This window comes from Cyprinus carpio, chromosome A5 (genome assembly GCF_018340385.1).
Source record: "Cyprinus carpio isolate SPL01 chromosome A5, ASM1834038v1, whole genome shotgun sequence".
Classification (NCBI taxonomy): Eukaryota; Metazoa; Chordata; class Actinopteri; order Cypriniformes; family Cyprinidae; genus Cyprinus; species Cyprinus carpio.
Window position 1 is genome coordinate 8884194 of NC_056576.1, and position 13709 is coordinate 8897902.

At 35.1% G+C, this 13709-nt stretch overlaps 1 protein-coding gene across 1 annotated transcript in view; it reads left to right on the forward strand.

Annotated features, from left to right (window-relative positions):
- Window positions 1–13709, forward strand: part of ppil2 (peptidylprolyl isomerase (cyclophilin)-like 2) — a 34208-nt gene that overhangs the window by 3522 nt on the left and 16977 nt on the right. Inside the window, exons 6-11 of the mRNA XM_042753040.1 lie at window positions 2572–2623; window positions 2782–2873; window positions 3565–3654; window positions 8384–8459; window positions 10942–11102; window positions 13104–13179. Coding sequence (XP_042608974.1) covers window positions 2572–2623; window positions 2782–2873; window positions 3565–3654; window positions 8384–8459; window positions 10942–11102; window positions 13104–13179 — 547 coding nt within the window. The remainder of the gene's footprint in view (window positions 1–2571; window positions 2624–2781; window positions 2874–3564; window positions 3655–8383; window positions 8460–10941; window positions 11103–13103; window positions 13180–13709) is intronic.

The window sequence follows — 13709 nt, forward strand, 5'->3', positions numbered from 1 at the left end:
TGATACAGAAGAGCATACACAGCATATGGTGCTATGGAGAGACACGGAGGAGACTGTTGACGAAGGAATTGTTAAATGAAAGTCGTTATTTTTGTTTTCTTACAAAAAGTTTTTCCCGTCATTTCATATAACCGGATTGCACGTCTGACGACAGATGGAGTATTCTAACGACGACTTTCATACCTGACCTGGACCTTGACACTGTAATTTACTTGGCAGTCTATGGGACAGTCACAGGCCTCCCGGTTTTCATCCAAAATATCTTAAATTGTGTTCTGAAGACGAACAGAGCTTTTACGGGTTTGGAACGACATGGGGGTAAGTGATTAATGACAAAATTTTCATTTTGGCGTGGAGTATCACTTTAAATTACATTACCATCTAGCACCCAGCAGCCTCAAAAAAAAAAAATTCAAAGCCCAATAAACTTAAAAAAGTGCAAATCAAATGTTAACATAACCCAAAGCCTTTCATAATCATAATTTCGTTGCATATTTGCTAAACGGTAGATATTTTCTGCTTTGAGAGTTTAATTTTGTTTTATAGTCAAGCTTAATGTGAGGGGAAAATGCTCTATTGTACCCAAAATAATTAAAAAATAATCATAACAGATGTGTAAGAGATAAAATTAGCAGTTAAAAAGTAAAAAATGTCATTAAAAACCAATAAAAATAAAAGAGGAAAATAAATATGATGAAAGTGCCAATAAAATGTTAAGATAACCGAAAGCCTTTCATAGTCTTAATTTAATTACGTGCTGCCAAACAGTAGGTGTTTTCTGCTCTGAGAGTTTCATTTTATGTTTTGGAGAGTAGTCCAGCTTAATGCGTTGCTTAGAGGGAAAATCTTTATAACTGTACTCATCTAGAAATCATTATTGAGACAACAATGAAGGTATTTCACAGGCCCGCTGATGGTGGCTAACAGCATTCAGTGTGCCAGGAGTGGATGTGGGTGTAAATTGCTGCATAATCATCAGTTCACAGGACACACGTCACTGCACTCTTAATTTATGGAATAGGAGTTATAGGATCTCTGTGTGTTTGTTGAATGGGTGTTATGTTATCTCTGTGTTGATCGTTAGTTGTGTGAATGTTTACAGAGAGCGTGATGTAGGGCATCCTGTATTTACTCGCTTTAAAATTCATATTCAGTGTCAGTCAAGGCACATGGCTGTCATCTGTAATGCATCTTTATGTCTTCATAGCTGTGCATCTGAGTGAGAGCATGTCTGGACATGCCATTGTGAGTTTGTGTGTGTTAGTACACACAGTGTGACTGTGTTATCTGAAGTATTCATGATTGATTTGTCTCACTAGATGGAGAGGAGGAAAGTGCTGGAGTTGACTAGGGCTGATGAGAAACACAGACTCTGTGTGTGTGTGTGTGTGTGTGTGTTTTGTGTTTGATTTGTTTCACTAGATTGTGTGTGTGTGTGTGTTTGTGTGTGTGTGTGTGTTGACTTTTAAGAGATCCTTTCGACATGCCACGACTTGTTCTCATGTGCAGACATCATGCTTTCAGGTGTTCTGCTTTACAAATTTGCCTTAAAAGATATGTCTTGTGATGTGTTACTCTTATTTATTGCATTTCTGAAGTATCAGTATGTGTTTGTTAGGCAAGGCACGATCACTTTTATATCACAGGCATTCCCAAACTTTTGTGTCAGCCCAGTAGAAAATATTTTCTTGAAGTACACCTTGATATGGTAAAATAATATTTTAGTAATTTTATGAAATATTTGCATATTCACAGTTCTCTGATGTCAGTTAATGATCATGTGACATGCAAGTAAATTCACAATGCCATCCTTTTTAGTAAGTGTTTAATTTAGACTTTGTCGCTGGATTTAATGTGAACTCAGACTTCTTTTTTTAGTTGTGGTAGTGTCAGATTACATTCACAGTGGTGTTTAATTTTGAATAATAATTATTATTATTAGTGGTGCTTGAAAAGCATCAAAGTTTTTATCTCTAATAAATGTATTGTTATTATTTTAAATTAATTATAAGAATTTTTATTTTATGCTAAGTTACAGAAATGATATTTATGCCGTAATTTGACTTTGAAACGCACAGCACATCGGACTAACAGTTATTTAATTAAATCACAGCCATTAATTTGCTAATCACACTAAGTGCCATCAATATTATTGTGCAACCCTGTTTTTTATTTCAATTTTATTATAAAGATAGCATAAGTCACAGTCACAGTTTTACTATATGTTAAAATGTAAACCGTTCAGCTCAGCAAGTATTACTTTAGGCAGTCATATAAATCTTTCTTCGCTCATCTCATCTAAGTGTCATTAGAGACAGGAATTTACTTATTAATATGATTAAACCCATTGCCACAGCGTTGCATGATGGTGTTTGAAATGAGTGCTATTCAGATAGTGTCTTGTTTTATCATTGCCCTAACATGTGCCGTATGAATCAGCAAATTCATGCAAAATAATTAAACACAATCATACATTAACATTATATTTGAAATGAAGGTGTGTCAGAAAGCCAAAGGCTGACAGGTATAGTCACTATCTTCTTAACTTCATTTTTCTTTTGCTTTCTGTAGAAGCTTGAGGCTAAATCCCTCATCAAGCTTAACTTCAGCAAAAACAGTGAAGGTAAATATGTTTGTGTGTGCGCGTGTGTGTGTGTGTGTGTGTGTGTGTGTGTGTGAGATCCTCTTACCTGGCCTGCGTCAACAACAATATGTGCTAATGACAAGAGATAATGGATTGAAGTCCTCTACAGTGGATATTCTTTCTCTCCTGTACTTTAGGGAAGTACCACTGTCCTGTGCTCTACACAGTGTTCACAAACAACTCCCACATCATTGCTAACAAAGTTACAGGAAATGTTTTCTCTTATGAGGTAAAACACACTACATCCCAAATGTTTCAAGGGCCTTCTTGTGTGGAACCATTTTTTTTCTCCCTGAAATCCACTTATAATGTTATTCAAGGTTTATTGCAACCAAAAACAGTCATAATTCAGTTTTTCATGACTTTTTTTTTTTAAATACCCATTCTGTGTTTAAAATTGAACATTCTGTATTTGTTACTAAAGTAGTAGTACCCCAAAAATAGGTTATAATACATATTATAAAAATAAATATTTAGAAATTAATATTTAGTTGTATAAATAAGATATAAATTCATTAATTAAATATATATATTTAACAAAGGCATAATTTTTTTTTAAAAAAGTTAATGTTTTGTCAATGAAAACAGTGACCACTGATGGTTGAACTCTAAAATTGAACCATAAAAGTAGTCCATATGACTCATGCACAATATGCAAGTCTTCTGGGTCCATATAATCAAATTTAAGTCATTAATGCAGTTGACATCACATCCAGGATTACACACTTGCTGTTCAATTTCCATGCATGGTGGAAAATGTAGGTCTACTTCACACTAAAGAGCAAGAAAAATCCGGTTGTTCATGCCACCTTTAATATCATGCTGACATCAATGATTTATAATTGATGTGTTAACCTTTTGTAAACTGTATAAATGTGTACATGAATACTCAATATTCTGTGGATGTATGTTTTGTTTAGGCAGTGGAACAGCTCAACATCAAGACGAAGAGTTATAAAGACCTATTGACAGATGAACCATTCACTCGTCAGGATCTCATCACACTACAGGTGACATGCACAGAGAGTGTGTGTTTATGACTGTTGAGTATGATTAAGTGAGGGTGCTGTTATGTCAGCATGGCTGTGATTTCATACAGGTTTTCTGTACACAAGAAAATAGAATCAGACAACAGGGTTCCGTTCTTCATATGTCGCTAACTCAGTTAGCTGGATTTGATTGTTGATGATTTGGCATGATCTTGGATTGTTTGGTTCTTCGAAGCTCATCCCGGAATTGCTGTCATAGCAACAGGTCCATAAGCTTAAAGGGATACTCCACCCCAAAATGAAAATTTTGTCATTAATCACTTACCCCCATGTCGTTCCAAACCCGTAAAAGCTCCATTCGTCTTCGGAGCACAATTTAAAGAGCAGGTCATATACGTATATGTCACTGGTTAACACATTTGCATAATCCCCGCCTGCCCGCGAAATATAAACAGAATCTGACCTGAGAAGACGCTGTGTTTAAGGATACCATAGAAATACAATTTGAACCTTTTGTTGTTTGCATGTCATTTTATCAAGGACTGCTTCTCTAATCTTGGCTTTATCTTCATTGGCTTCTAATCTTCTTTCTTAATTTGGACTAACAAGCTCTCCGAACCACAGCCTGTAAGTAAGATTGAAACATTGTGGACATTTTCAATTGAGTGCTCAAAAAAGTTTTTGTGCTAATATGTGATGTGTACCTAGAGCAGCTTTAGGTTTCCAGGTAAAGCACAATATTATTGTCTTACTGAAGTAGTTCTGATAATTTGCTGTGAACCTAATATTTCCTAGGAATGTGTCGAATATTGTAGACTGACGTTGTTCTAATTACTTCGTTTAATAATAAAGGATGTAGTGTAGCACACAGACTTTATAATCTTAGTGAATTTGCTGTTTATTTTGCTGCACCGACAGTTATAGGGTTAATGTGAGAGAGATGAGCGATTGTTAGGCTGCTGTGCCTGTGATACAGCTGCTCTGCGTTCTGATTAAAAGTTAAGACAGCGTCTTTTGTCTGTCGTTTTTCAAACATTACAGTAGACATAATTTTGTTTACAAACTGTATTGTTTCATCGGTTAGTCACTTTAGCACTCGGTTAACGTATCCACCAAGTGTTCACAATTTAGCAGTTAAAATTTAGCTATGTGTACGATTCGCTTGCATAAGTTTTTTTTTTTTGTATTTTATGTCATTATTATCAGAACGGATTGTAGCACAATTTTTTTATGTAAAGGTGCTTTGTCAATGGTAGCGATGGCTAACTGGCTCAGTGATTATTATCTGTGCCAATCACAGCAGGCTCGGTCAGCTGACCAATCAGAGCAGAGTAGGCTTATGGAAGGGAGGGGTTTGCTCTGAACTTGCTTGGAATGAATCGTTTCCTAATCATTGGCAAATGACTCTAATAATAAACGTATATTCTGAGAAAATTACAATGTTTTCTGACCTTAGATGCATTTAAACTTGTTGTAGGGGACTCCAACACAATATTAGGACACTTTAAAATACCATATGACTTGCTCATTAAGATATTTTGGATGAAAACCTGGCGGCTTGAGACTGTCCCATAGACTGTCAAGTAAATAACAGTGTCAAGGTCCATAAAAGGTATGAAAGTCATCTTCAGAATACTCCATCTGCCATCAGACGTGCAATCTGGGTTATATGAAGCAACGGGAACACTTTTTGTAAGCAAAGAAAACAAAAATAACGACTTTATTCAATAATTCCTTTGTCAGCGGTCTCCTCTGTGTCTCTCCATATCACTGTATGCTGCGTATGCTCTTCTGTATCATTCGTGCCACAAGGATGCGCTGTTTCTACGTGTATTTAGCTTTGATTTTAAATAAAACAGCGCATCCTTGAATAAAGTTGTTATTTTTGTTTTCTTCGCTTACAAAAAGTGTTCCCGTCACTTCATATAACACAGATTGCACGTCTGATGGCAGATGGAGTATTCTGAAGACAACTTTCATACCTTTTCTGGACCTTGACACTGTTATTTACTTGGCAGTCTATGGGACAGTCTCAAGCATCCAGGTTTTCATTCAAAATATCTTAAATTGTGTTCCGAAGAAGAACGGAGCTTTTACGGGTTTGGAACGACATGGAGGTAAGTGATTAATGACACAATTTTCATTTTGGGGTGGAGTATCCCTTTAAACCTGCTCGGGAGCAGGCTTATTTCATATAAACCGGATTAGATTGCATCTTTTTAAGCAGAACTGATTCTTAAAGTCTGTCCGCTACCACCGCTACTTTATTACAAGAGCATCCTACTGATCCAGGGATGATCATTTAAAATAATAATAATTTACAAATTAATTTAAAGATAATATAATAATGTTGTGTAGTCTTTAACAGCCAGTTTTACTCACTGAAAGATTTATTTGTCATAAAATACTTACTTCATAATTGTATTAGAGTCTTACACACATGCTATACAGATAATGTAGAGTCGTGCATTAATTTGAGTGATGACAGCTATTATGGGAGTGGCTTGATGGAGCGCAGGAGATGCAGATAACATGATCTTGACCCTTAAGAAAATGTAATTAATGCTGTCACGTAACATCTGTTCAAATATAAAATTAAATGAATTGCTAGTTACTACATTGAAATAAAAAATGTAAAGCCTGTACAAATAGTAGAAATCGTGAATATAAATAATTGGGAATCATGTAAATTAAAATAAAATAAAAATAGTGCACATTTCATTTATCTATTATAACGTTTAGTTTTTTTTCGCTTGGCATCATCTTTTTTAATTATATGATGTCATTACGTTGCTGTCTTGCCACCAGCAAATTGCTGAATTGCTGATCCTGGTTTTGAGTATCGATACATAACCTCTTTTATACCAACCCGCAATTATCTCAGATGACTCAATCCTGCCATACTAATCATCAACAACAGGTGCGTTCGAAGAACCGAATTAGCCAGATCCTGATTAGCGCGATGATATCATCTTGGATGTGACATTTCATCTCAGATATAATAAGCGACGTACGAAGAACGAGCCCAAAGTTTCAGACGACAGATTTTTTTTACATGTAACTTATTAATATTTTATTTTATTTTATTTTATTTTATTTCAATCACCACAAACTATTTTTAATAGTATCTGTTTTAGTTAACTATTAAAGCACTGATCCCACAGTCATTTAATCAGGATAAGTGTTAAAATGCTCACTGTTTCGAAAGAGCCACATTGTTAACACATGATTTGTATCTTTAAATTAATATTTGAAACCCTTTTCATGACTAATGTCCCCATAAAGCCTGTAAACCTGGTAACAAGAAGACCAAAAACTAGACAGAAACATTCACTTATAGCTTCTAGCATCTGAACACTAATGGATGTTTGGAGGGATTTAAAGCTGAAATAACCTTTTGATAAGGTAAAGTTAATATAAACACTTTAACAAAAATAATACAAACTTGCACAACTCTGCTTTGAAACATATATAACTGCAAACAAGTCCGTCATTATGTGAAACTAAAAATCAAGGCTAAGTTGTTGTCTGTGGTAATCAACAGCATGCCATCCACAGAGCTTCAAATCAGCATATCTGAATGATTTCTGGAGGATCATGTGACACTGAAAACTGAAGAGTGATGACTGATGAAAATTCAGTTTTGCCACCAGGAATGAATTGCATTTGAAAAATATAAAGATTGTAATAATATTACACATCATTGCTCTTTTTCCTGTATTTTTATTTAAATGCAACTTGGTGAGATTAAAATACTTTTTTTTTTTTTAAATATCTTATAGACCCTAAACTTTTGAAGGGTTTTGTTAAGGTATGTTTGCATTTCCTTTTGATTTTTATTGTTTGGTATGGGAATACAGAATCTGTTGTGAAATGTATAATATGACAGCCCTTATGTAAGTACAGAAGTCTATGGCATGTCTTCCTTCAGACAAGGAAACGTGGGCATGTGTGAAAGACACTTTATGCTGAATCAGTGTTTTCTGTGTGTGTGTGTGTGTGTGTGTGTGTGCATGTAACTTGCAGTGTCCTTATTCAGAGAAAGCAATCAAAGCCATGCTGTCCTTGCATGGTTTATTTTGGGTCAGGGAGAGAGTTGATGGGTGTTATGGGGGGTGTTTGGAGAAACAGAAATGGACTTGGAGTTATTTTCGGGTGAGATTAGGCCGTTCTTTTAGGGTTTATGGTGGAGTGGGGGGGCGGTGTGGGTGACGGGCGGCAGGGTTTCCAGACAGACACAGAAGTTATTTTGGTTACCATGTTGGGTGGGAAAGCTGGGGGAGTTTTAAAAGGATTGATGGGGGGAATATTTGAAAAGAGAGAGCTGGTTGAGTGGGAGTTTAGCTGAAATAGCAGGACTGAAATGGGCTGTGGTACAGTTGCACTGTCTGACCTATTTGGAACGGATACTACGGTGGGTCACTCAAAGTGTAGAGGGGAGAGAGAGTGATGAGAAGGTCCTGAACTCTCTTTTGTTTGTGTGTGAGTGTGTTGCAGCAGGCGAGCCCTCAAACTGTCCAGCCAGCAACATTTCCACTAAACTGATAAAACTCTGCCAAAACAAATTCATTAGAGAGTGTTTACTTGTCTTTCTATTTAGGGGAAAATATGATATGAGCTGTTTTATAACAATTGTGCAGTCCTGTGATGAGTACATATTTGATTTGTTTTTACATAATGATTCCTGCATAGTTTGTCAGCAAATCTGGGGTTGTCATATAACGTCTCATTTTGTCCTTTTATATCACAGGATCCCACAAATCTGGATAAATTCAATGTCTCTGACTTCTTCCATGTGAAAAACAATATGAAAGTCCTCGACCCTGGTGAGTTCAGTGTTTTCAGTGCAGTACAAAGAGTTCAGTTCGTTTCAACAAATGTCTCGCTATTTTGGAAAGAGCATATTACTTAAAGTGTGATTACAGTTTGTGCACATTTTGTGTGCAGCAGTGTCTTATTGTTAACTAAAATTATTAAAAAGGAAATCTGAAATAAAATAGAATTATTAAATGAAAAACCTAAATTAAAATTTGAACTGTTTACTTGAGATCTAATTGAAAATAAATACACTGAAGTGCTAAAATGAATAACACTAAAACTGAAATAAAATAAATGAAAGTCGAATAAAAATATGATTTAAAAAAAAAAAAGTATATAACAAAATTACTGAAACTTGAATTAAATCCTAAAAGGGTTTTTAAAAAATTATAATTATTAATAATGATTAATTATAAATATTAAAATATATTATAATAAAGCTAATTCAAAATTTTTATAAAACAATTATAATTTATACTGTAATAGTTTTATTAGTAAATAAACAAGACTAAAATTAACACTAATGTGTGGTTTATAACAGAGCACACTGTTTCACAATGCAACAGATTGCAAAAATCATTAAAAAAAAAAAGTTCTAAAAGAGTGATTTATAAATTGGACTTTAGTAATAATGTCTGTTTCTAGGAACAGTTGGATTTTTAAGTTGTTTATTACATTTATTTGGTAGTATGGATTGAAGAACGTAAGTTCTGACTACAAGGCTTTTGGATCCTATTTTCCCATAATGCCCTGCCTGTCAGTCAATTAGACTTAACCTGTGAGAGTTGAATCATTTAGCTCCAGGCTCAGGTGTGCTATTTTCACATTACTTTTCCATTCCTTACGTTTTATTATGTAGCCATATTACTTGCATTAGCCCATCTGTGATGATTTTAGGAAATTAACTGGTTAACGAAGTAAAGCTCTACGCAATCCGTTGAGGACTCACAGTGCATAATGAATTAATGAAAGAAGTGTGTTTGCCAAGTGTTGGGAATTCAGTGGAAGGTCTGAACATGGCATACTCAAAAGGCCATAAAAATAACCATCTTGACAGGAATGCAAGATGGCTGTGTGTGTATGTCACTGTGACCTGTCGGTCTTAAATTATCTGGAGAGATCCATATTACTGACAGCATCCCAACACTGCCTGCACTGCTGTTACAGCAGATCTCATGATGATGGGGATGCTTTACTCTGTGGAACATTTTAATCTCAAAAAACCCTGAAAAGCTCTTGAATCCCATATAATGCATTATAATATTCTTTATACATTAAAATGGTATTTATAAGGTCAATTTATAAATAATTGTAACTAGGGATGCACCAATGTATTTATCGGCTGATTTTTCCTCAATTTACAACCATCGGCATATCGGCTATATAAGGAAAAAGGCAGATGATTTATTAATTTACTGCGTGAAGGCACTGAGCTATATAATGTTTGTTGCATAATCCTAGCGCTGCTGTCTGCACTTTAATGCAAATCAAATAACAAAAGGCAAAAGATCACACACTATTCTTGACTAAATAACTTTTGTAACTTTCATAAGTGTAGGGGACCTCATCTGAATGATGACCAAAACTTTACTGATGTTTTATTAAGTTTATTGTGTCCCTTTTCACTCCAAAAAAAATCACCATAAGAGCTAAACAAAACAAAGCACGAGAAGTGCTCCTGTAGCTCAAGTGGTAGAGCATTGCGTTACCAAGCGCAAGGTTGGGGGTTCGATTCCCCGGGAACACATGATAGGTAAAAATTGATAGCCTGAATGCACTGTAAGTCACTTTGGATAAAAGCGTCTGCTAAATGCATAAATTTAATTTAATTTAATTTAATTTTAAGTGCACATTAAACTCTCTCTCTCAGTTGCATTATCATCAACATACATATCGGTATCGGCCAATAAGTGTTTGTTAAAATCGGTATCGGTCCCAAAAAATCCTATCGGTGCATCCCTAATTGTAACCACAGTTATAATGCATTATAATTGTTTATGTTTAAGCTTAACAAAACAACTGTTATGATCAAGGCTGCATTTATTTGCTCAACAATACAGTAAACATTATTACAATAAAAAAATACAAATTTTAAATGTAATATTAAAATGTAATTTATTTCTGTGATGCAAAGCTGAATTTCACCAGCCATTTTTGCAGTCTTAAGTGTCACACGATCCTTCATAAATCATTCTAATATGCTGATTTGCTGCTCAGCATTTCTTATTATCAGTGTTGAAAATGGTTGTGCTACTTAATATTTTTGTGGAAACCATGATTTTTTTCTTTTGTTGGTTTTGATTGCTTCTGTTGTCCTCATTTGTCACTTTGGAGAAAAGCATCTGACAAATGACTAAATGTAAATGGAATAGAAAGTTCAAAATAACAGCAGTTAATATATACATCATTGCAAGGTAACCAAGTTTTTGTGACTGTTGTATTATATTGTGAAGATGTCACATTTATGAGCTCCATTTTTATCCCCTACAGATGAGGAGAAAGCCAAGCAGGACCCATCATACCATCTGAAAAGCACAAACCTGGAGACGCGAGAAACGCTAGCAGAGCTCTACAGAGACTATAAAGGAGATGAGATGTTGGCCTCCACTATGAAAGTGCCAGAAGCCAAAAAAACAGACAAGCTCAATGCTGTGAGTATTTTAAGATATTGCCTTTCTAGCTGTGGTGTGTGGCAGAGTCTTGTCTCTCCTCTTTGTCTTCATTGATTCATCGTTTTGAAGTGGTTATATATCATGAGAAACATACTCGAATACTTTTTTGATTAGTCGTGCTTCACAATCTAGATTTAAACTAACTAAAACTAACTTGTATAAAGAAGTCTTAACAGTAGCAAAAACAGCATGTTTAATTCTAAAAGGTGGACATGACCAGAATTTAATTTAATGTAAATAATAGCTGTTTTTGTTTCAGGAAAACTTGATCACTACCTTGTAATCAGCAAGGATGTATTAAACTGATAAAAAAATACAGTAAAGATATTTGTTACAGAAGATTTCTATTTAAAAATACTGTTCTTTTTGAACTTTATATTTTCTAAGAATCATAAAAAACATTGTTTCCGCAAAAATATTAAATGTTTTCAACATTAACAATCATGAGGAATTTTTCTTGAGCAGCAAATCAGTATATTAGAATGATAGAAGACTGTAAAATTCAGCTTTGCTATCACATGAATAAATTCAATTCTAAACTATATGAAATTAGAAAAGATATTTTCAATTGTAATAATTTTTTAAAATGCACCTATTTTTTCTTTATTTTTTTAACACAGAAATGGATCCTTTTGTGAGAGTAAGACAAAAAAAAAAACATTAAAAGCCTTACAAACCTCAGAGCTTCAGTAGTGTAATAATGGGTACTAATGGGGTCTCCTGCGAGGTGTTTTAGGCCAGATAAAGAAGTTCTGTGCAGTGCTGTTTGGGTCACAGTGAAGTATCTTGCTGTGTGTGTGTGTGTGTGTGCGTGTATGTTGAAGTGTCTGTGCATTATGAGGTGATTTGCCTCTCAGACTCTACCACCATCACACAGCAACTGGAGCAGAAGAAAACGCCTCACAGGATCCTCAACCAACCACATACACTCACAGCAAGAATCACAATTTCTTCTGAAAGTCACTTCATTTTTTTGCATTTTTGCTTTAACGATCTAAAATGAATACCAATTTCTCACTTCCTGGGAAACGAATCCAGATAGATACCTGGTATCTAAACCGTGAGAGGTTTTTTTCATACTTACACTGCAATGGTTTTAAGTGCATCTCTGGCCGTGTCTCAAGTCTTCTTTTAGCACAGGTTGAAGTGTGTCTGCCCCCGTGCTTTCAGCTATATTAGTTTTTCTTGCTCAGCCTATTCACAGTGCAGGCACTGAATGAAATTGGCTCGACTTTTAGCATGAATGCCAGTCTATTTCAGCCCTAGCTGTGCTGGATTGGCATTGTGACGCTGAAATAGACGGGCATCCAGGCCCACTCTCCTACTGAATTAGCTTTGCTATTTCCACACCATACTAAGATAACTATAATATCCCAAAGATAACTATGTCCCAAGCCCAACATTTAAGCAAAATAAATAATTTAATAGCCATTTTTTATAGTGATAGATTTAAATTCAAATTTGAAGTTCACAAAAATGCATAACTCATTGTGTATTATTTATGTTACAGAAAGAAATACCTTAATTTGACTTGCGTATTCATAATATATAATAATATATTCAAATTCAAATACAAGCATAAAAGAAAAAGAAACATAAAATAGTCTTACCAGCCCAGAACCTTTGAATGGTTATGTAGTTTATTACTTTAGATTAATTCAATTGAATATTGAAATTAATAATAAAATGGTAAAGAAAAGCCTGTTTCGTTCACTATTCGTTTAAGATCAGCTAGTCGGCTTGGAACACAGACACATCCAAACATATCTGAATTGTCCCACAGGAATCAATAAAACCCATCCACCTCTCTGTCCATCTTCATAATGAATGGGTGATCAAACACTATTATTAAGTGTGATAGACACATTAGGAAGTGTTTGAGTGATGGCATGCATGTGAAGATAATTTAGTTATTTTAGATGTGGGTGTTAGAGCTTATTTTGTCTTATCTGTAAACCGTGTCCGTCTCTCTTCCTCCAGGCTCACTATTCCACTGGAAGAGTGTCTGCCTCCTTCACATCTACAGCTATGGCTCCAGCCACCACCAATGAAGCAGGTAATGGAGTTATAAATGAAATACTTCCCTGCTTACTCAGACCAAACAAATCAGTCAGCTGATAGTTTCAGCCAGTTCTTGCCTCTTTTGTGTGAAATATGCATCAGACGGTCCATGGGGCAAGGTTGGTATTAATCAGTCACAAACTTAACATTAGTTCTCTCATTGTCCCTTCTCCAAGTTACTCTCATATTTGAGCACACTGCCGATTCTGACTAGCTTAATTGAAGGAACAGTTCACCCAAAAATGAAAATTTGCTGAATATTTACCCAGCATCCAAGATGTAGATTTGGAGAAATTTAGCTCACCAATGCATCCTGTAAATGGGTGCCCTCAGAATGAGAGTCCAAACAGCTGATTAAAACATCACAGTAATCTACATAATCCACTCCATCTTGTGAAGTCAAAAGCTGCATGTTTGTAAGAAAGCAAATCAATCATTAGGGATACTTCACCCCAAATTGAAAAATTTGTCATTAATCACTTACCCCCATGTCGTTCCAAACCCGTAAAAGCTTTGTTCATCTTT